The 25377-nt window shown below is 53.6% G+C and overlaps 1 protein-coding gene and 1 non-coding gene across 6 annotated transcripts in view; one reads left to right on the forward strand and one right to left on the reverse strand.

Annotated features, from left to right (window-relative positions):
• Positions 1-6354: 6354 nt before the first annotated feature.
• LOC118150318 (5S ribosomal RNA) lies at positions 6355-6473 on the forward strand. Its single transcript, XR_004738433.1, has one exon. It is a non-coding gene; the product is annotated as a 5S ribosomal RNA (ribosomal RNA).
• Positions 6474-12560: 6087 nt separating this feature from the next.
• Positions 12561-25377, reverse strand: part of MEF2B (myocyte enhancer factor 2B) — a 36895-nt gene continuing 24078 nt past the window's right edge. For 3 of the 5 annotated variants that reach the window (XM_078358853.1, NM_001205200.1, XM_078358852.1), the window contains exons 2-9: positions 17134-17216; positions 16014-16217; positions 14691-14825; positions 14037-14184; positions 13757-13890; positions 13570-13663; positions 13290-13401; positions 12561-13009 (exon numbers count right to left, since the gene is read on the reverse strand). In XM_078358853.1, the coding sequence (XP_078214979.1) occupies positions 12784-13009; positions 13290-13401; positions 13570-13663; positions 13757-13890; positions 14037-14184; positions 14691-14825; positions 16014-16217; positions 17134-17187 (1107 nt within the window). In that variant the 5' untranslated portion in view covers positions 17188-17216 and the 3' untranslated portion in view covers positions 12561-12783. Of the gene's footprint in view, positions 13010-13289; positions 13402-13569; positions 13664-13756; positions 13891-14036; positions 14185-14690; positions 14826-16013; positions 16218-17133; positions 17217-24781; positions 24897-25377 lie in introns of all 5 variants that reach the window. The other 2 variants (XM_078358855.1, XM_078358854.1) reach the window with 1 other exon arrangement.

Below are 25377 nucleotides of genomic sequence, written 5' to 3' on the forward strand. Positions count from 1 at the left end.
TCATCTCTATCAGCCAGGACTCTGGCTGTGCTCTGCAAAATATCAATTAAAATGGGTTCAAGCAAAAAAGGGAAGTTGTTGGCTCATGTGTCAGAAAACAGTAGCTGGAGGGTGAGCTTCAGGCATGGCCAGATCAAGGACCAAATGTTAGTTTCGGGGATCTGATGGTCTTTATTTCAGGGCTAGGAAGAAAGGGCTTCTGGTGTACATGCCTGGGTTTTGCCATTTGTCTTTCTGTAAATGAGTATGTCTCCCTGAGTGTGGATGTGTACTGGGTATGACCAAATGAGCATCTTTATGTGGGTTCCCATGCATGGGGCCCATGTAATTGTCTGCCTTTGCATTTTTACATTTTATTATGTTTTTATGTTTTAATTTTTTTTTTTGAGATGGAGTGCCACCTTTGTTGCCCAGGGTGGAGTGCAATGGCGCTATCTCAGCTCACCACAGCGTCTCCCTCCCAGGTTCAAGCAATTCTCCTGCCTCAGCCTCCCCAGTAGCTGGGATTACAGGCATGCACCACCACACCAAGCTAATTTTGTATTTTTAGTTGAGACCGGGTTTCTCTATGGTGATCAGGCTGGTCTTAAAATCCCGACCTTAGATGATCTGCACTCCTCAGCCTCCCAATGTGTGATTATGGGCGTGAGCCACCGCACCTGGCCTGTATTACTTTTTTTTAAATAAGAGATGGGGGTCTCGCTTTGTTGCCTAGGGTGGTCTCTTATACCTGGGCTCAAGTGTTCCTCTCCCCTTGGCGTCCCAAAGTGCTGGGATCACAGGGGTGATATTTTATTTTATTTTAGAGACAGTTTTTGCTCTCTTGCCCAGGCTGGAGTACAGTGGTGCAATCTCAGCTCACGGTAACCTCTGCCTCCCAGGTTCAAGTGATTCTCCTTCCTCAGCCTCCTGAGTAGCTGGGATTACAGGCATGTGCCACCACGCCCAGCTAATTTTTGTATTTGTAGTAGAGATGGGGTTTCACCATGTTGGCCAGGCTGGTCTCGAACTCCTGACCTCAAGTGATCTGCCCGCCTCGGCCTCCCAACGTGCTGGGATTATAGGCGTGAGGCACCTGTGGAGGTCTTGAAAATGCATCTCTCACATCTCCCACAGTTGCCTTAGGGCTTTGCCTCCCACCACCAAATTTGTGCCTGGGCCACTTTCCCTACAAGTTCTCCTGAGCGGTGACAGCTCCTAGGAGACCTGGGGCCCCTCTAACAGTGACACTGACCCTGGTTCACAACCATGGTGTCCTTGTCTGCGGGTGTGTTTAGAATAGTTTAGTGGCTGGGCACAGTGGCTCACATCTGTAAACGCAGAACTTTGGGAGGCCCAGGTGGGATGATGGCTTGAGTTCGAGACCAGCCCGGGAAAAAAAGCGAGACCCAGTCTCTATTCAAAAGCCAAAAAATAGGCTGGGCGTGGTGGCTCACACCTGCATCCCAGCACTTTGTGGGGCTGAGGCGGGCGGATCATTTGAGGTCAGGAGTTTGAGACCAGCCCCACTAGCATAGGGAAACCCTGTCTCTGCTAAAATACAAAAAGTAGCCGGGCGTGGTGGCGCACACCTGTAATACCAGCTACTCGGGCGGCTGAGGCAGGAGAATCACTTGATCCCAGGAGGTGAGGTTGCAGTGAGCCGAGATCCTGCTACTGCTCTTCAGCCTAGGCAACAGAACGAGACTCCGTCTCAAATAAAAATAAAAAACAGGGTGGTGTGGTGGCTCATGCCTGTAACCCCAGCATTTTGGGAGGCCGAGAGAGGTGGATCGTTTGAGCCCAGGAGTTCAGGAACAGCCTGAGCAACACAGTGAGACCCCACCTCTAAAAAAAAAAAGAAAAGAAAAGAAAAAAAATTAACCAGGTGCGGTGGCACGTGCTTATAGTCCTAGCTGAGGTGGGAGGATCCCTTGAGCCCGGGCTGCTAAGGCTTCAGTGAGCCAAGAGATCCTGTCGGGGCCGGGTGCAGTGGCTCACGCCTATAATCCCAGCACTTTGGGAGGCCGAGGCGGGTGGATCACGAGGTCAAGAGATCTAGACCATCCTGGTCAACAAGGTGAAACCCTGTCTCTACTAAAAAAAATACAAAAATTAGCCGGGCATGGTGGCGCATGCCTGTAGTCCCAGCTACTCGGGAGGCTGAGGCAGGAGAATTGCTTGAACCCAGAAGGCGGAGGTTGCAGTGAGCCAAGATCGCGCCATTGCACTCCAGTCTGGGTAACAACAGTGAAACTCTTGTCTCAAAAAAGAGAGAGAGAGAGAGAGAGAGAGAGAGAGAGAGACCCTGCCAAAAAATGAAAATAAAACTAAAGTATGGCTGAGAGGTAGAACAATTTGTTTTATTTCTCTCTCTCTCTCTCTCTCTCTCTCTCTCTCTCTCTCTCTCTCTCTCTCTCTCCCCCTCCATCCCTCCTTTCTCTTTGAGAAGGGTCGTGTTCTGTTGTCCAAGCTGGAGAGCAGCGGCGTGATCTTGACTCACTGCAAGCACCACCTCCTGGGCTCAAGCAATCCTCCCACTGGAACACGCAGCATGCCGGGCTAATTTTTAAAGTTTTTTTTTGGAGAGATGGGGTCTCCCTATATTGCCCAGGCTGCTCTTAAAGTTGTGGTCTCCAGGGAGCCTCCCTCCTGGGTCTCCCAAAGTGCTGGGATCACAGGTGTGTACTGTACACAAAAGTGAAGGCTTTTGGCTTCCCGCTCCCTCCCTCTATCCGCCTTTTGTCGCCGGCATTCCCTACGCCCCCTGACTCCTCCTCGTTTTCGGGCCGCCGGCGCCCCAGCCGCAGCCAGGGACCTCCTCGTGTGGGGGTGGGGGTGGGGGGTTCGCCGCTGCTGCATCGGGGGCTCTTGAGGAATCCACGCGGCAGGTTGAGTTTCCACGGCTATACCACCCTGAACGCGCTCGATCTCGTCTGATATCAGTAGCTAAGCAGGGTCGGGCCTGGTTAGTACTTGGATGGGAGACCGCTGTAGCTGTAGGCATTTTGGCTTTCCTCTCTCTCCTTCCTCCTTTTGTCGTCTGGCTTCCCAACCGCCCCCTGATTTTTTTCTGCCCGCCGCAGCCCGGGACGTCGTGAGGTCGGCGCCGCCTCTGCAGCACCTCTGGCTCTTGGGGCAACCAGGCGCCACCTCTGGGGTCTAGGTCCTTACCACCTTAAACCCGCCAGATCGCTGATCTCAGAAGCTAAGCAGGTGTGTAATCCCAGCACCTTGTCCAGGGAGGACAAGGGCACACATCCCTTCCCCCTTCCTCTCCTTCACAAGAGGAGACCCTGGGTCCTCTGACACAGAGCCTGAAAACATGAGGCGGGGCCTCCTGAAGGATTTGCTTGATTTATGATTATTTCTATTTATATTTTGTTTTATTTCTTTATTAATTTTTTTGTTGTTATTTTGAGACGGAGTTTCGCTCTTGTTACCCACGCCGGAGTGCAATGGCGCGATCTCGGCTGACCGCAACCTCCGCCTCCTGGGTTCAGGCAATTCTCCTGCCTCAGCCTCCTGAGTAGCTGGGATTACAGGCGCCGACACCATGCCCAGCTAATTTTTTGTATTTTTAGTAGAGACGGGGTTTCACCATGTTGACCAGGATGGTCTCGATCTCTTGACCTCGTGATCCACACGTCTTGGCCTCCCAAAGTGCTGGGATGACAGGCTTGAGCCACCGCGCCCAACCTTTTTGTTTTATTTTTTGAGACAGTTTTGCTCTTGTTGCCCGGGCTGGAGAGCCATGGTGCCGTCTCCGCTCACTGCCTCACACGTTAGAGTGACTCTCTTGCCTTAGCCCCAGAGTAGCCAGCATTACAGGAACGCGACTAATTTTATATTTTTAGTAGAGACAACATTTCTCCATGTTGGTCAAGCTGGGCTCGAACTGCCGACCTCAAGTGATCCGCCTGCCTCAGCCTCCCAAAGTGTTTGGATTACAGGCGTGAGCCATCGCGCCCAATATTTATTTATTATTGTTTTATTTATTTGTTGAGGCGGAGTTTCCCTCTTGTTGCTGAGGCTGGAGTGCAATGGCCAACCTCAGCTGATCTGACCGCCTGGGCCTCCCAAAGTGCTGGGATTACAGGCGCGAGCCTCCCCACCCGGCTTATATTTTACTTTTTTAACTTTCGACTGGCAACTGCTGAATCCAAAGTGCACCATCCCACCCCACCTCGTGATGGAGAGCAAATGCCCAGTGACCCTGGGATGGGGAAGCGGAACCAGTCTCACCGTGGCCCTGGGGCTCCCAGTCTTAGCAAGCAGCCCGAAGTTTAATGAAGCTCACACTGGGTGCTTAGCCTGTGGGCACTGACATCAGGGACCGACCTGACTTCTTGTCCACTGTGAGGGTGAGATCCAAAGGCTGTGAAGACCCTTTCTCTCCCACCATGCCTCAGTTTCCTGCTCCCTTGGCCCCTTTCCTCCTGCTCAGTCCCTGGTCCTGGTCTGGTTGTGTGGGGTTGGGGTGCCAGTGGGTAGGCAGTTCTTCAGCCCATGTGGAAGGACGGCCAGGGTCATTTTGGGGTTCCTGAGAACAGAAGGGTAGGTAACCGGGTGAGGAGTTTGCACCGTCTGTGCGGTAACGCTGTGCATGTGGTGGTGGTGCTGTTGGAGTGGCGGCGGCTGCATGCTCAGCTGGACCTCCAGAGCCACTGATCACTGGCAGGGGACCAAGGCTCACCCCTCCTGAGTGGGGAAGGGGCAGAAGGGACCAGGTGGGAGGTGTTGAAGACCTGAATCCAGCCAGGCATGGTGGCTTGCCATATACCTGTAGTCCCAGCTACTTGGGAGGCTAAGGCTGGAGGATTGCTTCAGCCCAGGATTTTGAGACCAGCCGGGGCAGCACAGCAAAAGCCTATCTCTACAAAAAAGAAAAAAATCATTAAAAAAAAAGTTAAACTAGCCCAACGTGGTAGCTCAAGCCTGTAAGTCTAAGCTACTCAGGAGCCTGAGGTGGGAAGATTGCTTGAGCCTAGGAGTTTGAGGCTGCAGTGAGTTGTGATCGTGCCACATGGCAAGAAAAAAAAAACAGGCTGGGCACAGTGGCTCATGTCTGTAATCCCAGAATTTTGGGAGGCCAAGACAGGAGGATCGGTTAAGCCCAGGAGTTCCAGACCAACCTGGACAACACGGAGAAACCCAGACTATATAAAAAATACAAAAATTATCTGGGCCGGCCAGGCACAGTGGCTTACTCTCGTGATCCCAACACTTTGAAATGCTGAGGTGGGCAGTCAAGAAGTCAAGAGATCGAGACCATCCTGGCCAACTTGTTGAAACGCTGTCTCTACTAAAAATACAAAAATGAGCTGGGTGTGGTGACACATGTCTATAGTGTAGTCCCAGCTACTTGGGAGGCTGAGGCAGGAGAATTACTTGAACCTGGGAGACAGAAGTTGCAGTGAGCCAAGATCATGGCACCACACTCCAGCCTAGCAACAGAATGAGACTCCATCTCAAAAAAAAAAAAGAGAGAGAGAGACAGAGAGAGACCTGGGCAAGGTGGGGAGCACTTGTAGTTCCAGCTACTTGGGAGGCTGAGGCGGGAGGATCGCTTGCACTCAGGAGGTCAAGGCTGCAGTGAACTATGATTGCACCACTGCACTACAGCCTGGGCAACAGAGAGACCTTGCCTCAAAAATAAAAAAAATAGCCTGGGTGCCGTGGCTCATGCTTGAAATCCCAGCATTTTGGGAGGCTGAGATGGGCAGGTCACTTGAGGTCAGTAGATCGAGACCAGCCTGGTCAAAATGGTGACACCCGGTCTCTACGAAAAATACAAATATCAGCTGGGTGTGGTGGCGGTCGCCTGTAATCCGAGCTACTTGGGGCCACTGCACTCTAGTCTGAGCGACAGAGAGAGACCCTGTCTCAAAAAAAAAAAGCATGGTTCTGTGGTAGGACAATTTCTTTTTTCTTTCTCTCTTTTTGAGATGGGGTCTTGCTCTGTTGTCCAAGGTGGAAAGCAGTTGCGTGATCTTGACTTACTGCAACCCCCACCTCCTGGGCTCAAGCGATCCTCTCACTGCCACACGCACCATACCTGACTAATTTTTAAAGTTTTTTTTTTTTAGAGATTGGTGGGGAGTGGGGGAGGTCTCACTATATTGCCCTGGCTGCTCTTGAACTCGTGCCCTAAAGCGATCCTCCCTCCTCGGTCTCCCAAAGTACTGGGATTACAGGTGTGTACAGGCTTTTGGCTTCCCGCTCCCTCCCCGTTTCCCAGTTTTGTCGCCCGACTTTCCAATCGCCCCCGTGACTCTTCCGGTTTTCCTGCCGCAGCCCAGGACCTCCACATGGGGTTTCGCCTCTGCCGCTGCCACGCTGCAGCTCTTGAGACGGCCAGGCGACAGCATCATCGTCTACGGCCATACCACCCTGAACACGCCCGATCTCGTCTGATCTCGGAAGCTAAGCAGGGTCGGGCCTGGTTAGTACTTGGATGGGAGACCGCCTGGGAATACCGGGTGCTGTAGGCTTTTTGCTCCCTCCTTCTTCCCCCTTTTGTCGCCGGGCTTCCCAACAGCTACCTGTCTCTTCTCCTCGTTTTCCTCCCATCTGCGCCCCCTCTGCAGCCCGGTACCTCCTCATCGGGGTGGGGGTTATCTGCCGCTGCAGCACGCGGCTCTTGGGGCAGCCAGGCACCACTGCCGGCCTGTAGGGCCATACCACCCTGAATGAGCCGGATCTCGTCTGATCTTGGAAGCTAAGCAGTGTAGGAGGCTGAGGCAGGAGAATCGCTTGAAACTGGGAGGCAGAAGTTGCAGTGGGCTGAGATTGTGCCACTGCACTCCAGCCTGGGAGATAGAGCAAGACTCCAGCTCAAAACAAAGAAACATAAATAGAGATGGAGGAATGGTCAATGCTGAATGAGTGCGTGGACCTCACTGTGGGTTAGACAGTGCAAGATTTTTTTTTAGACAGGGTCTCTCTCTGCCGTCCAGACTGGAGTGTGGGGGCACAATCATAGTGTACTGCAGCCTTGAACTTCCAGGCTCAAGTGATCCTCCCACCTCAGCCTCCTGAGTAGCTGGGACTATAGGCCCACGACGCCATGCCCAGCTAGGTTTTTTTTTTTTTTTTTTTTGAGATGGAGTTTCCCTCTTGTTGCCCAGGCTGAAGTTCAATGGCACAGTCTTTACTCACCACAACCTCCACCTCCCAGGTTCCAACGATTCTGCCACCTCAGCCTCTCTAGTAGCTGGGATTACGGCCATGCGCCACCACGCCCAGCTAATTTTGTATTTTTTTAGTGGAGATGGGGTTTCACCATGCTGGTCAGGCTGGTCTCAAACACCTGACCTCGTGATCCACCCATCTTGGCCTCCTAAAGTGCTGGGATTACAGGCGTGAGCCGCTGCACCCAGCCTAGTTTTTTTTTTTTTTTGTTTGTTTGTTTTTTTTGTAATTTTGGTAGAGACTGGGTGTTACTCTGTTGCCCAGGCGTGAGCCACCGTGCCCAGCCTATTTTTTAATTTTCATGATTTTTGTTTTGTTTTGAGAGAAAGTCTCACTCTGTCACCCAGGCTGGAGCACAGTGGCATGATCTCAGCTCACTGCAGCCTCTCAGCTGGAGGCTAAGGCTGGAGGATCGCTTGAGCCCAGGATTTTTAAACCAGCCTGAGCAGCATAGTAAGACAACCCATCTCAGAAAAACATAAAAAAAAATTAAATTACTCAGGAGCCTGAGGTGGGAAGATTGCTTGAGCCCAGGAGTTCCAGGCTGCAGTGAGTCATGATGGTGCCATGCCAGGTGTGCATGGCACAGGTGCACACCACCTTGCCAAGCTAATTTTTGTTTTCCAGCTCTGGCAATACGACGAGAGAAAAAAAAAGCGGCTGGGTGCAGTCTCTCATGCCTGTAATCCCAGAACTTTAGAAGGCCAAGTTGGGAGGATTGCTGAAGCCCAGGAGTGTGAGACCAGCCTGCACAACATGGGGAAACCCACGCTATACAAAAAATACAAAAATCAACTGCACAGGCCGGGCGGTGGCTCACGCCTGTAATCCCAACGCTTTCGGAGGCCAAGGCGGGCGAATCACAAGGGCAAGAGATTGAGACCATCCTGGCCAACATGGTGAAACCCCATCTCTATTGAAAATACAAACGTGAGCTGGATGTGGTGGCATGCACCGCCTGTAATACTAGCTACTCGGGAGGCTGAGGCAGGAGAATCACTTGAACTCGGGAGGTGGAGATTGCAGTGAGAGGATCAAGCCACTGCACTCCAGCCTGGTGACAGAGTGAGACTCTGTGTCAAAAAAAAGATTAGCTGGGTAGGGTGATGCACACCTGTACTCCCAGCTACTTGGGAGGCTGAGGCGGGAGGATCGCTTGCACCCAGGAGGTCAAGGCTGCAGTGAGCTATGATTGCACCACTGCACTGCAACCTGGGCAACAGAGTGAGACCCTGCCTCAAAAATAAAAATAATAGGCTGGGCTCGTGTAATCCCAGCATTTTGGGAGGCTGAGGTGGGCAGATCACTTGAGGCCAGGAGTGGAAGACCAGCCTGGCCAACATGGTGAAACCCTGTCTCTACCAAAAATACAACAAGTAACTGGGTGTGGTGGCAGTTGCCTGTTAGCTGACCTACTCGGCAGGCACAAGAGTCATTTGAACCCGGGAGGCGGAGGCTGCAGTGAGCCGAGATCGTGCCACTGCGCTCCAGCCTAGGTGACAGAGTAGACTTTGTCTCTAAACAAAAAATAAAACAAAACAAAAATAAACAAATAGCCCAGGCACAGTTGCTCAGGCCTGTAATCCCAGCACTCTGGAAGGCCGAGGTGGGTGGATCACCTGAGACCAGGAGTTTGAGACCAGCCTTGCTAACATGGTGAAACTCTGTCTCTACTAAAAATATAAAAAATTAGCTGGGCGTGGTGGCAGGTAGTCCCAGCTACTTGGGAGGCTAAGGCAGGAGAATCGCTTGAACCTGGGAGGGGAAGGCTGCAATGAGCCAAGATCGCGCCACTGCACGCCAGCCCGTGTGACAGAGTGAGACTCTGTCTCAAAACAAAACAAAACAAAATAATAAAAATAAATAAATTAAAAGAAAGAAAAGAAAAGGAAGGGAGAAAAACGTGAGTCTGAGTTAGGTGAGTGAAATCTCCGGTTGCATTCAGATGCTCTACAGAGCCTTTGAGTTCACCCCATCCAAGTCTCACTCCCCGACAGCTTCCACAGCACGGAGGGTGAAGTGGGAACTTCCAGGCGTCCACAGTACCCTCTTCCCTTCACCTCCACCTCTGAGCCCTCCTGGAGTCCTGTTGGGTCCGCCTCCACACACACACACACACACACCCACCCCATTCCAGCGGACACTGTCTCCCCTCAGCCCCCAATGCCCCCTGCCACGGGAGTCTGGGGAGGGGCTTTTACACACTATGATCATACCATGTCCCTATTCTGGAAACCGTGGCCCTGAAGCCCCCCTCTCACTGGGGATGAGAGTGGCGAAGACTGGGAAGATGATGTAGGACAAACCTTAGCTGGAGTCTGGGGTGCAGATGGCACCTCATACTCTGCCGCATAAATGAGGACCCCCGCCTCCCAAAACGGGTCCTGTCACGTCCGTACCTTGTCCTGCCCCCACCCCTTAAAAAGAGTTCCGCCCATCTTCTTGTCTAGGACTGTGTGCGCTAAAGGTGGAAAGCAAGGTGCTCAGTTTTACTGAGGAAACCTCTCCTGGAACACTGAGTGACAGGGGGGGACTTTGAAATTGTCAGTCAAGGTGCCCTGCCCATTCTGCTCAGCTTTGGATCTTGGCAGAGTGGAAATCAGGTGATTTTTTTTTCTCTTTATTTCTTTCTCTTTCCTTCCTTCCTTCCCTCTCTCTCTCTTTCTCTCTTTCTTTTTTTAGATGGAGTCTCGCCCTCAGGCTGTAGTGCAATGGCGTGATCTCAGCCCACTGCAACCTCAGCCTTCTGGATTCAAACAATTTTCCTGCCTCAGCCTCCCAAGTAGCTGGGACTACAGGTACCCGCTACCATGCCTGGCTAATTTTTGTATTTTTAGTAGAGATGAGGTTCACCACGTTGGTCAGGCTGGTCTCGAACTCCTGACCTCAAGTGATCCACCTGCCTCAGCCTCCCAAAGTGCTGGGATTACAGGTGTGAGCCACCACACCCAGCCTCCTTTCGTTTTCATTCTTTCACTCTTTGAGACAGGGTCTTTTGCTCTGTCACCCAGGCTGGAGTGTAGTGGCTCAATCATAGCTCACTGCAGCCTTGACTTCCCTCTTATTTCTCATAAATAAAATAAAATAAAATAATAAAAAATAAGGTGAGCAGTTGAGGGCGCTCAGGTGATTCTTGCACCTCAGTCTCCTGAGTAGCTGGGACTACAGGCATGCACCACCACACCTGGCTATTTTTTTTTTTTTTTTTAGAGATGGGGTTTCACCATGTTGCCCAGGCTAGTCTCAAACTCCTGGTCTCAGGCCATCCTCCCATCTTGGCCACCCAAAGTGTTTGGATGACAGGCGTGAGCCACCGTGCCCAGCTAGAAGTCAGGTTTTTGTTGTTGCCATCATTGCTGTTGTTAATGATGTTTTTGAAATGGGGTCTTGCTCCGTCGCCCAGGCTGGAGTGCAGTGGCTCAATCACAGCTCGCTGCTACCTTGACTTCCCAGGCTCCGGAGATTCTCCCACCTCAGCCGCCTGAATAGCCGGGACTAAAGGAGTGTCAGCCATGTCCGGCTAATTCTATTTTTGTAGAGATGGGGGTCTCACTATGCTACCCAGGCTGGTCTCAAACGCCTGGGCCCAAGCAATCCACCCACTTCAGCCTCCCAAAGTGCTGGGATAGGCTGGGCGCGGTGGCCCACACCTGTAATCCCAGCACTTTGGGAGGCTGAAGTGGGCAGATCATGAGGTTAAGTGATCAAGACCAACCTGACTGACATGGCGAAACCCCATTTCTACTAAAAATAAAAAAATTAGCTGGGCGTGGTGGTGCGTGCCTGTAGTCCCAGCTACTCAGGAGGCTGAGGCACGAGAATTGCTTGAACTGGGGAGGTTGCAGTGAGCCGAGATAGTGCCACTGCACTCCAGCCTGGCGACAGAGGGAGACTCCGTCTCAAAAAAAAAAAAAAAAAAGTGCTGGGATTACAGGCATTGGCCACCGCACCCGGCAAGAAGTCAGATTTTACATGTAATGAAGATCCCACTGAATGCCGAGTATGGTGGCTTGCACCTGTAATCCCGCTACTGGAGAGGCTGAGGTGAGAGGATCGCTTGAGCCCAGGAGTTTGAGACCAGCAGGGGCAACATATTGAGATCCCAAACCCCAACTCAAAAAAACAATCCCACTTAGACCACGTAGGGTGCGTGGGGTGAGCTGGACCCTGACACACCCCTGACTCCAGGGTACCCTCTCACACAGGACAGGCCTGAGAGGGGCCAGTTTACAACCCCTGGAGTGGGTGGATAAGCACCCTGCTCTCTTGTCCCTTGGGTAGAACAAATTGCTGGGTCAAGGGCTCAAGAGATACACCCATTCAAAAGATGAGCAGCTGGCCGGGCACCGTGGCTCACACCTGTAATCCCAGCACTTTGGGAGGCGAGGTGGGCAGATCACCTGAGGTCAGGAGTTCGAGACCAGCCTGACCAACATGGAGAAACTCGTCTCTACTAAAAATACAAAAATGAGCATGGTGGCAGATGCTTGTAGTCCCAGGTACTCCAGAGGTTGAGGCAGGAGAATCCCTTGTACCCAAGAGGTGGAGGTTGCAGCGAGTGGAGATCGCACCACCGAAACCCAGCCTAAGTGATACAGGGGCCCTCTGTCTCAAAAAATAAAATAAGACAGCTGGGCGCGGTGGCTCACATCTGTAATCCCAGCACTTTGGGAGGCTGAGGCAGATGGATCACAAGGTCAGGAGTTCAAGACCAGCCTGACCAACATGATAACACCCGGTCTCTACTAAAAATAAAAAAATTAGCCAGGCATGGTGACACACACCTGTAGTCAGAGCTATTCAGGAGGCTGAGGCAGGAGAATCGCTTGAACCCAGGAGGTGGAGGTTGCAGTGAGCCGAGATTGGGCCACTCCACTCCAAACTGGGTGACAGAGCTAGATTCCGTCTCAAAAAGTAATAATAATAAAAATAAATAAAAAATAAGAAGATGAGCGGTTCAGGGGAGCTCCAGTACCTTGGGAGCTCTGACATTCAGGATTCCCATGGGCTGTTGTTGGGAGCCCTACGATCCAGCCTAGTGGCTTGCCCCAGAGCCCATGATGGGACAGTGCCAGGAGCAGCCCTGGCCAGTGGCCTAGGAATGGAAATAGCCGGGGGCCCGCACCCCTGGCGTTGGACCGTCCTAGGTGCGTGATCACTCTATGCCGTCCCCAGAACCCCCGACCCCCGCTAAACACCTGCTGCTCGTGCACGCCCCCTACAGGGCTCCTCCCGCCTCGCCTCCCCACTCCTCCACCTTGCAGCCCTCCCGGATACCCCAGGGGCTCTTGAGTCCTTGTCTCAGGTCCGCTTCTAGAGGTGGGACCCCCCAAGCCAAGACTAGGCAAGAATGAGGTCGCGAGAGAGCTCTGAGCAGCAACAGTCAGTCTGGTTCACGGACGCCACGCGCGTTTTATTTGTGGATGTACACACAAATAGGAAGGAGAAAAGGAGTCCCCGAGGGAGGATCGAGTCCAGCCGTGCACCTCCAAGCCCCCGCCGCGGAGGGGACATGTCGGGTCTTCTCAAGAGGCCTGGTGGGAGGTGGGGTCCCCACGTGGCCTCTCCGCACGCGGCTAGAGCGCTGGGCCGGTGCCACCTGGGGGTCTCCTACCGGGGCCAGCCGTCTGCTAAGGGCAGCCGGCGCAGGGCGGGCCCGGGCCGCAGGGGCTCTGCCAGGGACCGGGCGAGGAGCAAGGGGTAGGGAAAGGTCTTGGGAAAGTCGCCGGGGCCCCCGGGGGCCGGAGAGAGGCGCTCGGACTTGATGCTGACTGGGGGGGTCGGCGGGGAGGCGCTGTGGGTTGGGGGGCCCTCCTCGCCCAGGCTTCGGCCCCCACTGCAGGGAGAAAGAGGTGGGGGAGACCGTGAGCTCAGCGAGGAAGGGAAGGAAGTCGGGAGGGTGGTGGCACAGCGTGGGCTAAGGCTCGGCAGGAGGACCCTGGGAAAGGAGGGGGCGGCGATCCCTCTTGGGGCCTCAAAATAGCTGCCCATCCTCACTGGGAACCTGACGGAGGTTGGGGGAAGTGTGCGCAGTACCAGGGATGGCCACCGGGGGTCAGCAGCGACCAGGGCTTTGGAGGATGGGGACGAGCTGGGACCGTCTTCAGGGCACTTACCTGGGCTGGGAGGGCACGGCGGGGGGCCCTTCACCCCTCGAGGGCTGCCAGGAGGCCAGGGTGGGGGGCTGCAACAAGCCAGGGGGCGGTGGAGGATCTCCCAGGCCATATTCTGGTGGGCAGGAATTGGGGGCTGAGGCTTGGACCTCTCCTTAAGCCTCTTGCAAACCTGACCACCCCCAGAGACATTTTTGAGTTGTTAGGTGGGAGAGTGTGGAACCCCCAGAGGGCAGGAGTGTGGACTCTTCCCAGGCAGGACAGGGCAGGTTAGGGGGCGTACCTGGGGGGCCTGCGGGGAGGAAGGGGAAGCTCCCCAGCGGGGGTCCTGGGGCTGCAGAGGAGCAGGGGCTCTGCAGGCCACTGTAGAGGCTTCTCTGTGCGGAGAGAGGATGAAGGGGAAACTGAGGCCCACACCCCAGCCGCCCTGCCTGCCCTCATCAGCCCCACCTCACCCTCCCCTCACTCACGGAGGTGTTTAGTCCCCCTCGGGGCCCAGCCAGGCCACCAGGCAGGTCTGCCCTCCGCCCATCTGCTGGCAGGTACAGTGGGGGTGGTGTCTTGCTGGTGAGGTGGCTTGGTGAGAAGAGAGGGTGCGCCAGGCCTGGGGAAGAGGAGACCCCGGGAGAGAGGACAGGTGGGTCATGTCAACTATGAAGTCTGAGGTTTAGAGGTGATGCAAGCAGCCGGGCAGCACCAGAGCTAAGATATGCCCAAACATGCCCCTTGGGACCCCCGTCCCATGCTCACCTGGGGGCCCTGCTTTGGGGGCTGCTGGTCGGAAGGGAGATGGGCGGCTCTGGGCAGGCAGCGCCTCCCCAAGCCCACTGGGGTCACAGCCTGGTGGTGGCAAGGCTCCATACACCATGTCTGGACTGGGCATAGCAGGAGCTGCAGGCTTGGGTAGAGAGGGGATGGGTCAGAGGACCCCAGGGTAGATGGGGGTGCCAAGTCCAAGGGAGAAAATCCTGATGAGTTCAGGGGCCCGGCTCTACCTTCAGGAAGCTTTGCTGCACCTCTCATTGGGCTCTCTACCTGCTCCTCCCTCTGCCCTAACCCCACAGGCTGCGGGAGCTTCTATCTGGTTCTGTTACCAACAGGTAGGTCCAGAGCCGAGGCCTCTCACTTATAGTTGGCACTGAGGGGGCTGCACAGAGTGTTGGTTGAATCATAGATCAAATGAAGGAAGGAATTGTTTGCCTATTGAACTCTTATTCATCCTTCAGAGCCCCAGCTACAGTGCTCACTTCTCTAAAAAGCCTTCCCTGCCCAACCAGGCGGAGACCTGCCTCCAAACTCCAGGCTCCCTGGCTCTAAGCCTCGCTCTCAGTACCTGCCTCAACCATTTGGGCCTAGGAAGTGGGAAGAACACCCTATTCACAGGGGGGAGGGGGAGTCACTTACATACAGCCGGGGTCGGGGCAAGGCTGGGTCACCCCCTTCGCCTGCCAGCCTCCGAAACTTCTCTCCTGGCTCCTCAGGCCCTTCATCTGGCTCCAGCTCTGGCCCATCGAGGCCAATGCCCCTCCGCTTCAGCGTCTATGCAGATGGGAAACAGCAAAGTAGACCTTCACCCCTACCCCAGCGAGGGAACCCAGTTCTATGGGAGAGGGGAGAGACCGTCCCCACCCAGCTCTGTGGGTAGGGAGGAATGCAGGCATGGCCTGCTCCAGCCAAACCCCACTGACCAAACCCCAGTGAGTTACCATTTAGCAATTTCCTGCCCTGGGACCAGAGAGCCCAAGGACCTGCCCAGATCAGCACAGCAGGAGCTGAGACCCATGCAGGCCTGTTGGCACGTCCTAATGCTGTTCCCAACCATGACTCGGGGACCCCCATTCTGTTCCCATGTGCAGCCTCATAGCCTGGCGTCAAAACCTGCTTAAGAGGCCGGACACGGTGGCTCACACCTGTAATCCCAGCACTTTGGGAGGCTGAGGCAGGTGGATCACTTGAGGTTGGGAGTTTGAGACCAGCCTGGCCAACATGGTGAGACCCCCATTTCTACTAAAAACAAAAAATAGCCAGCCATGGTGGCACATGCCTGTAGTCAGACCTATTCAGGAGGCTGAGGCAGGAGAATCACTTGAATCCAGGAGGTGGAGGTTGCAGTGAGCTGAGATTGCGCCACTGCACTGCAGACTGGGTGACAAAGCAAGACTCTGTCTCAAAAAATGAAAAAGGTGCTTAAGAAACATCAGCAGATTTCCTGAGCTGCCTCCTCCTAGGACCACAGAACCGCACGCTCCTGGACCCCAACCTCTTTTTTTTTTGAGACAGAGTCTTGCTCTGTTGCCCAGGCTGGAGTGCAGTGGTACAATCTCAGCTCACTGCAACCTCCACCTCTCGGGTTCAAGCAATTCTCCTGCCTCAGCCTCTCGAGCAGCTGAAATTACAGGCCCCCGCCACCATGCCCCGCTAATTTTTGTATTTTTAGTAGAGACAGGGTTTCACCATGTTGGCCAGGCTGGTCTTGAACTCCTGACCTGGTGATCTGCCCACCTCGGCCTCCCGAAGTGCTCGGAGTGCAGGCGTGAGCCAACACGCGCCATCGGATGTGCTGTATTTCTGCTGTCCCTAGAAGGTCCCCTCCACTCTCCCAAACCCACGTTTAGCAGCCGCAAAGCCAGATGGCGGTGTCTATCTTTTGTGCAAACCGGGAGTCCCTATGCTCTGAGCAAGCAGTGTGCGGGGCCTCGTGGAGCTGGCGGGGAGGACCCAGGGTACCTCGAGGATGTCAGTGTTGGTGCGGCTTTCGTGGGGCTCGCTGTACTCCGTGTACTTCAGCAGCACGCGGTCCATGTCGGTGCTAGCGTACTGGAAGAGGCGGTTGGCGCTGTTGAAGATGATGAGGGCGATCTCACAGTCGCAGAGCACGCTCAGCTCGTAGGCCTTCTTCATCAGCCCGAACTTCCGCTTGGTGAATGTCACCTGGACCCAGAGCCCGCAGGGGCAGGGGAGAGAAGAACAAGAGACGAATGCGGGGTGGGGCGGGGGATGTGGCAGAGCCTAACTGTTCCTCGAACATGCCTCGGGATTCTTTCTGGCTGCACTGCTAATTCTCACATCACAACCTGGCAAACTCCTATTGGTGCTTCAAAACCCAGCCCAAATGTCTCCTCCCCTTTGAGAAGTGGGCCTTGGCTTCCCAAGCGGAGCACACATGCTCTCTCTGGGCTTTCCCAGTCCTGGGCCTCCCTCTGTTCCGACCCTCTAGTTGGGTGTGTGTGTGTCGAGCTCCATCCCCCTCATGGCTGGGGTTCCAGTCATCAGGGAGAATAAATCCATGACATGAGGATGAGCAGGCCGGGTGTGGTGGGTCAGTCCGTAGTCCCTGTACTTTAGGAAGCTGAGACGGGAGGATTGATTGAGGTCAGGAGTCAGAAGCTAGCCTGGGCAACATGGTGAGACCTCGACTCTACTAAAACTACAAAAATTAGCCTCGCCGGGCGTGGTGGCGCATGCCCGTAATCCCAGCTAATTAGGAGGCTGAGGCAGAAGAACCACTTGAACTCGGGAGGCAGAGGTTGCAGTGAGCAGAGATTGCACCACTGCACTCCAGCCTGGCAACAGAGCAAGACTCTGTCGAGAGAGTGAGAGAGAGAGAGAGAGAGAGAGAGAGAGGGAGGGAGGGAGGGAGGGAGGGAGGGAGAAACGAGGGAAAGAGGAAGGGAGGCAGGGAGGGAAGAAGGATAAACAAGAAATGCTGCATCGGAAACACCTGACATTCATGGCACCTGCCATGCCTCCTCATTCTCCTGCAGTTCAATTGCTGAGGCCCGCGCCCTGTCAAGGGTGCCCCTGTTGGGAATGTCTTTCCCAGCCACTGCTGCACCGGGGAACTCACCTGCCGATTCCTTTGGTCCAGGATGCGGGAGATCTGAATTTTTTTCCTCCCCATGGTCCCAGGCTGAGTGGAGAAAGCTTGGTCTAGGGAAGAACGGGGAGAGGACGGAGTGAGTGGTCGGAGAGTGGGGAGGGGTGCCCAGCCTCCCCCGTGTCCTCTGCGTGCCGCTGCCAGCCACTGAGGGAAAGGTGATGGGGAAGATCAAGCCAGGCTGGGTCAGTCGCAGACCCCGCCCCCGGCCAGCCTGAGGATGCAGTAGAGGCTCAATAAACGTGTTTAGAGCAAACTGGGCACGGTGGCTCACACCTGTGATCCCTAGCATTTTGGGAGGCTGTGGTAGGAGGATCGCTTGAGCCCAGGAGTTTGAGGCCAGCTTGGGCAACATGTTGAAGGCTCCTAGGCCTACAAAAAATACAAAAATCAGCCAGGCATGGTGGCACACATCTGTAGTCCCAGCTATTCCAGAGGCTGAAGTGGGAGGATCACTTGAGCTGGGGAGGTTGAGGCTGCAGTGAACTATGATCTTGCCACTGCACTCCAGCCTGGGCAACAGAGTGAGACCTTATCTTTTTTTTTTTTTGAGGTGGAATCTTGCTCTTGTTGCCCAGGCTGGAGTGCAGTGGCATGATCTCAGCTCACCACAACCTCCGCCTCCAGGGTTCAAGCGATTCTCCTGCCTCAGCCTCCTGAGGGGCTGGGATTACAGACATGTGCCACCACACATGGCTAATTTTGTATTTTTAGTAAACATGGGGTTTCTCCATGTTGGTCAGGCTGGTCGTGAACACCTGACCTCCGGTGATCCACCCGCCTCGGCCTCCCAAAGTGCTGGGATTACAGGCGTGAGCCACTGCGCCCGGCCCACCCTGTCTTAAAAAAATAATAATAATAGCAATGCCATCCCACTTTCCAGGAGGACTCAGGCACTCTGGAAAGGCCTCCAGCTCGGAGCCCTCGGGCCAGGGTGTGAACTTGGCATCCACTTGGTGACTTGGGAGAAACCCTGTACCCCCTCGAGGAAATGTGAGATCACCCTGCTGGGGGTCCCAGAAGGAGGAGACTGCTAGACTATGTTGGGGTCTAGGCCTTCCCCAGCGACCCCCAGGCCAGGTTCCTGGGAACAACAGAATCACGTGGCCTGTCCTACAGCAGCTGGCCCACAATACAGATGTCCCCTGAGACCCCAGGGGACATCCCCACTCTGCCAACTGTGTGACCACACCCTCTCTCTCCCAGCCTTTGCCACGTCACAGGTAACTGAGGCTTCAGGCGAGGGGCCTCTCCAGGGTCACATGGACCTGCGCTCCGGCCAGGCCTTTCCTCTGACCCTCAGGGTGGCCCTCAGCACAGAAGCCCTCTCCCCCAGCCTCAGTTTACTGTTCTGTGAATGGGCTGGTATGAAATACTGAGCACCCACCATCAGGTGTGGCAATCAGTTCTCAAGAAATCCAGATCAGGGATCAGGCTGGGCACGGTGGCTCATGCCTGTAATCCCAGAACTTTGGGAGGTCCAGGTGGGCAGATCACTTGAGGTCAGGAGTTTGAGACCAGCCTGGCCAACATGCTGAAACCCCATCTCTCTCTCTCTCTTTTTTTTTTGAGACGGAGTTTTGCTCTTGTTGCCCAGGTTAGAGTGCAGTGGTGCGATCTCAGCTCACTGCAACTTCTGCCTCTCAGATTCAAGCGATTCTCCTGCCTCAGCCTCCCGAGTAGCTGGGATTATGGGTACCCACCACTATGCCGGCTAATTTTGTATTTTTAGTAGAGACAGGGTTTCACCAGGTAGGTCAAGCTGGTCTTGAACTCCTGACCTCAGGTGATCCATCCGCCTCAGCCTCCCAAGGTGCTGGGATTACAGGCGTGAGCCACTGTGCCAGCCCACCACGTCTCTATTAAAAATGCAAAAGTTAACCAGGTGTCATGGGGTATGCCAGTAATCCCAGCCACTCAGGAAGCTGAGGCAGAGGTGCTGCTGCACTCCAGCCTGGGTGAAATAGCAAGACTCTATCTCAAAAAAAAAAAAGCCAGTTGCAGTGGCTCACTTTGGGAGGCTGAGGTAGGCGGATCACCTGATATCTGGAGTTTGAGACCAGCCTGACCAACATGGAGAAACCTCTCTACTAAAAACACAAAATTAGCCAGCTGTGGTGGTGCAGGCCTATAATCTCAGCTACTCGGGGGGCTGTGAAAAATCATTTGAACCCAGGAGGTGGAGGTTGCGGTGAGTGGAGCTTGCAGTGAGCCGAGATCACACCATTGTAATCTAGTCTGGGCGACAAAAGTGAAACTCCATTTCAAAAAAAAAAAAAAAAAAGAAAAGAAAAAGAAAAAGATATTAGCTGGGCACAGTGGTTCACGCCTGTAATCCCAACACTTTGGGAGGCCAAGGTGAGTGGATCATGAGGTCAGGCGTTCAAGACCAGCCTGGCTAACATGGTGAAACCCCATCTTTACTAAAACTACAAAAATTAGCCAGGCATGGTAGTGGGCACCTGTAATCCCAGCTACTTGGGAGGCTGAGGCAGGAGAAACGCTTGGACCCAGGAGGCAGAGGTTGAAGTGACAAAAGAGATCGCGCCACTGCACTCCAGCCTGGCGAGACTCCATCTCAAAAAAAAAAAAAAGAAAAAGAAAAAAGAAATCCAGGTCGTTCTCTGGGAGTGGCCACAGGGGCTTCCCAGGCTTCCGCCCAAGCGGTCCGGGCAAGACCCTCTGTTATCCGGGCCCAGAAGTGTCAGACACCTCAGCTGGCATATATGGTGTGCTGTGTGACCCTAGCCACGCCCTCTTCCCTCTCTGGGCTGGGTATCTGAGCCCTCACCACTATGCAGAGCCCAAGCTGCGGGTCCCAGCCCCTCAGCTGGCATATATGGTGTGCTGTGTGACCCTAGCCACGCCCTCTTCCCTCTCTGGGCTGGGTATCTGAGCCCTCACCACTATGCAGAGCCCAGGCTGCGGGTCCCAGCCCCTCAGCTCTGGCTTGCCTTGCTAAATTTAACCTTCGGGGCTAATTTTAATCCCCAGCCGGAATCAGGCCTGTTCCCACGGCTGGGATGTGTTGCCCCCACCCTGATGGGTCCCTAGGGGTTAGAGGGGGGCCTTGGTCCGGAGGTCCCAGTGCCAAGATGACTCCGGAAATGCCCCTGACGCCCAGGGTCCCATGAGAGCAGCAGCAGGGCTGGGGCTTGGGCCTGAGTCTCTTAAGCATGGAAGACCTGACTGGAGCCCCCTCTCACTCTGTCTGGCCCTATTTTAGACACAGACACCAGGGTTAGGGCAGAGGTCAGGTGACAGGGGAGAGCTGGGAAGTCTCTCTCTGTGAGAGACCTGAGAGCTGAGACAGGAAGTGAGTTCCAGGCAGAAGGAACAGCAGGTGCAAGGGCCCTGGGGAGGGACAAGAAGCCACTATGAGGTGTGAGGGAGGGAGGGGGTGAGACCACAGAAGTTGGGCCACTCTAGGCCTCTTTTATTTGGGTTTCGTTCTTTTAATTTAATTAAATTAATTTATTATTATTATTTGAGATACAGTCTTACTCTGTCACCCAGGCTGAAGTACAGTGGCACGATCTCGGTTCACTGCAACCTCCCCCTCCCGGGTTCAAGTGATTCTCCCACCTTAGACTCTCGAATAGCTGCCATTGCCAGCATACGCCACCACACATGGCTAATTTTTGTATTTTTAGTAGAGACAGGGTTTCACCACATTGGCCAGGCTGGTCTCAAACTCCTGGCCTCAAGTGATTTGCCCACCTCAGCCTCCCGAAGTGCCGAGATTACAGGCATGAGCCACTGCGCCTGGTCACATTTATTTATGTTTTTGAGACAGGGTCTCGCTCTGTTGCCCAGGCTGGAGTGCGGTGGTGCAATCTCAGCTCACTGCAGCCTTGACCTCCCACGCTCAAGTAATTCTCCCACTTCAGCCTCCTGAATAGCTGGGACTACAGATGCATGCCACCACACCCTGCCAATTTTTCTTTTCTTTTTGTAGAGATGGAGTCTCACTGTGCTGTCTAGGTTGGTCTCAAACTCTTGGCTTCAAGTGATCTTCCTGCCTCGACCTCCCAGAGTGCTGGGATTACAGGTGTGAGCTACTGCACCTGGCCCGCTGTGGGCCTTCTGAGCTGCAGGAGAGCTGTGGATGTTGGTCTAAGAATGATGTGGAGCTTTGAGAGCATATTTTATTTTTTGAGACAGTCTTGCTCTGTCACCCAGGCTGGAGTACAGCGGTACGATCTTCACCTTCTGGATTCAAGCGATTCTCCTGCCTCAGCCTCCCAAGTAGCTGAGATTGCAGGCGTGCACTGCCACATCTGGCTAATTTTTGTATTTTTAGTAGAGACAGGGTTTTGCCACGTTGGCCAGGCTGGTCTTAAACTCCTGGCCTCAAGGGATCCGCTAGCCTCAGCCTCCCAAAGTGCTGGGATTACAGACGTGAGCCACTATGAGAAGGTTTTAAGCAAAGAAGAGATGGGGTTTGGTTTATTATTTTAAGACTCAGCTCGGCTGGGTGCAGTGGCTCACGTCTACAGTCCCAGGACTTTGGGAGGCCAAGGCAGGTGGATCACAAGGTCAAAAGATAGAGATCATCCTGGCCAATATGGTAAAACCCTGTCTACTGAAAATACAAAACTTCGCTGGGCGTGGTGGCATGCACCTGTAGTCCCAGCTACTCGGGAGGCTGAGGCAGGAGAATCACTTGAACCTGGGAGGAAGAGGTTGCAGTGAGCTGAGATCGCACCACTGTACTCCAGCCTGGCAACAGAGTGAAAAAAAAAAAAAAAAAAGACTCAGCTCATGTCTTCCATGCGGAGCAGGTCTGTTGGATGCCGGGGTGGAGGTGATGGGCGGCTGGAGAGGAGGCAAGAGCTGCGTTCGTCTGAACAGAGACTTGGGGTAGGGCCCCCTCTGTGCTAGGCCTGTACCTTGTTCAGGAGAGTGGATGGTGATTGTGAGGGTCCAGAGGAATGGCAGGGAGGACTCCTAGAGGAATGGACTTTTTGAACTGGGTTTTGATGTTTGAATAGGAGTTGGCTTGGTGAAGAAGGGGAAAAGGTCCTTCTAGTCAGAGATATTTATTGAAGAGAGAGAAGCAGGCAAGAGCTCATTTGGGAAGGGGACTTGAATGACATCATAGCTCCACATCACTCTTAGACCAACATCCACAGCTCTCCTGCAGCTCAGAAGGCCCACAGCGGGCCAGGTGCAGTAGCTCACACCTGTAATCCCAGCACTCTGGGAGGTCGAGGCTAAGTCACTGTTCTCCAGGGCACTGTAGTCCTCCAGAAACCAGCAAGCTTTCCACCAACTCTCAAGCCAGGCCTGACAGCTACAGATGAACTGACACAGGAGTTTCACTCTCCTGAACCCCAGTGACATTGGAACCAAAGCCATCCTCCACTCTAGCCCCTGAGGGATCTACCCAATACACAGCTCTGAGCACAGTCCTCTCCTGCTCACACACCCTCCATGGCTCCCCACTGCCCTTATGAGAAAGTTCCAGCACCCAGCCTGTCATTCAAGTCCCCTTCCCAAATAAGCTCTTGCCCGCTTCTCTCTCTTCAATAAATATCTTTGACTAGAAGGACCTTTCCCCCTTCTTCACCAAGCCAACTCCTATTCAAACATCAAAACCCAGTTCAAAAAGTCCATTCCTCTAGGAGTCCTCCCTGCCATTCCTCTGGACCCTCACAACACCATCCTTCTCCTCCAGTTCAGACTCCACGGTGTTGGAGGTATATATGTGTATCTATATATGTATCCAGATTTGCCTCCTCCAGGCTAAAAGCCCCTCTGGATCAGGGCCGGGAATGGACAGTAAGGTTTGGTGAGAGAGATGTCACTGACCTCCTCCACAACCCCACAGCTTCCCTCAACAACTTCCTCTCAGACTGCCCCAGCTGATACCCTGCCCAGAAATACACGCGCATGCAAATCCAGCCACCCGGCGTTGACCTGTCTCGGCCCCAGGTGTGAAGGGCCAGGCAAAGAATGTGGAGGCGGCAGGCCCAGAGTGTGCATGTATATTTGTAGTCACATGCAAATCCCTGCTCGGAGCCGCAGACAGACCCTGGTGGCCCATTCTCCAGATGTTGGTGTGATCGGAACTGCTGGGGGAGGTGGCGGAACAGGCTGAATGTGCCAGGCACGAGGGGGGAAGCTGAGGTTTGGGGAAGGCGTCTTCTGCACACAAATACTCTCCCCGCTTTGTCCCGCCAGAAGGCAGAGAGCTGTGGTATCTGCCCAGTGCAGAGGTAGAGAGGTAGACCTATTGACTAAGGAATGGGGAAGGGAAGAAAGAACAGGAGAAGAAACCCAGGAGAGCTTCTTGGGGGAGGAGGCATGTAGTTGGATGTAGATGCAGAGGCTGAATGGGAGCCTGAGCAAAAGGAGAGGGAGGTGGGCATTTGAAGCTAAGAGTCCAGCACATTCCTGCCCCTTCTGTTGCACCCTCATACTTAGCATTTACTAAGCATCAACCTGTGCCCGTCACTGAGCCAAGCTGACCTCAGAAGATGTAGAAAGTTTAAGTAGACCCACAGTCATAGAAGATTAGAAAAGTGACTCAGTACCTACCATTAAAAAGGCAATAAAATGGGCCAGGCATGGTGGCTCGTACTTGTCATGCCAGCACTTTGGGAGGCTGAGGAGGGAGGATTGCTTGAACCCAGCAGTTCAAGACCAGCCTGGGCAACATAGCAAGACCCCATCTCTAAAAAGAAAAAAATGTTTTAAGGCAATGAAATTCAAGGTTGCAGTGAGCTTTGAGCCACTGCACTCCAGCCTGGGCAACAGAGGGAGACTCTGTCTCTAAAAAATAATAATAATTTCTGCCGGGCGCGGTGGCTCACACTTGTCATCCCAGCACTTTGGGAGGCCGAGGTGGGCGGATCATGAGGTCAGGAGTTCAAGACCAGCCTGGTCAACACCATGATACCTCATCTCTACCAAAAATACAAAAATTAGCTTGGCGTGGTGGCTGGCGCTTGTAATCCCAGTCACTTGGAAGTCTGAGGCAGGAGAATCACTTGAACCCGGGAGGCGGACTTTGCAGTGAGCCAAGATTGTACCACTGCACTGCAGACTGGGTGACAGAGCAAGACCCCATCTCAAAAATAATAATAATAATAATTTCAAAATTAAAATAATGACTTAAAAACATGTTTTAAGGCAACAGGGCCAGGTGGTTTTATATTTTCTCAAATCTCACAGAACAGAAAAGTGCAACGTTATTTCAACGAACTTAGATCTTTGAAATAGAAAGGATCTGCCCAAGTCATTTTTGTTTTTGTTTTTGAGACGGGGTCTTCCTCTCTTGCCCAGGCTGGAGTTCAGTGGTGCAATTATAGCTCACTGTAACCTTGAACTCCTGGGCTCAAACGATCCTCCAGCCTCAGCATCCCGAGTAGCTGGGATTATGGCTACGTGCCACCACATCCAGCAAAGTTTAAAAAGTTTTTTGTAGAGACGGGGATTTGCTATGTTGCCCAGGCTGGTCTCAAACTCCTGGCTACTCCCAGCTACTTCCAGATACTTGAGAGGCTGAGGCAGGAGGATTGCTTGAGGCTGGAAATTGGAGACCAGCCTGGGCAATATAGTGAGAACCTGTCCACAAAAAAAGGAAAAGTTAGCTGCGTGCGGAGGCACACACCTGTAATCCTGGCTATGCAGGAGCCTGAGGTGGGAGGAGTCTTTGAGCCCAGGAGTTCAAGGTTACAGGGAGCGATGATCTTGCAAGCTTTTCCACTTCCAGCTCTCACGCATGGCTGGTGGTTGAGCAAAAAGGGATAATCACTTGGACATCTATTAAATACAGACATCTACTAAATCTGAACACCTACTAAATCTGAACAGATGGCCACCCTGCGACCCAGCAATCCCGCTCCTCAATGTTCAATATTCGCCCAAGAGAAATGTGTCCAACTGCACCCGAGGACACAGCCAAGAATGTTTTCTGCAGCATCATCGCCTCAAACTGGAAACAATCTGGAAGCCCTTAATGGGAGAGTTAGTCAACACATTCTCATCGGCTCCATGATCAATTACAGACAGTACAGAAAAGGGCTGCACTCTCACTCCACAAAACCACGTGGATGAATCTCAGAGACCACTGGCTAATTCGACGATCCTGGACTCCACCGAGCAGACGCACTGAGTGATCTTATTTATATGAAGTTTCAGAACAATCAAAACTCACTGATGAGGTGGGGCACGGTGACTCATGCCTGTAATCCCAGCACTTTGGGA

The sequence above is a fragment of the Callithrix jacchus genome, chromosome 22, assembly GCF_049354715.1.
Source record: "Callithrix jacchus isolate 240 chromosome 22, calJac240_pri, whole genome shotgun sequence".
Lineage (NCBI taxonomy): Eukaryota > Metazoa > Chordata > Mammalia > Primates > Cebidae > Callithrix > Callithrix jacchus.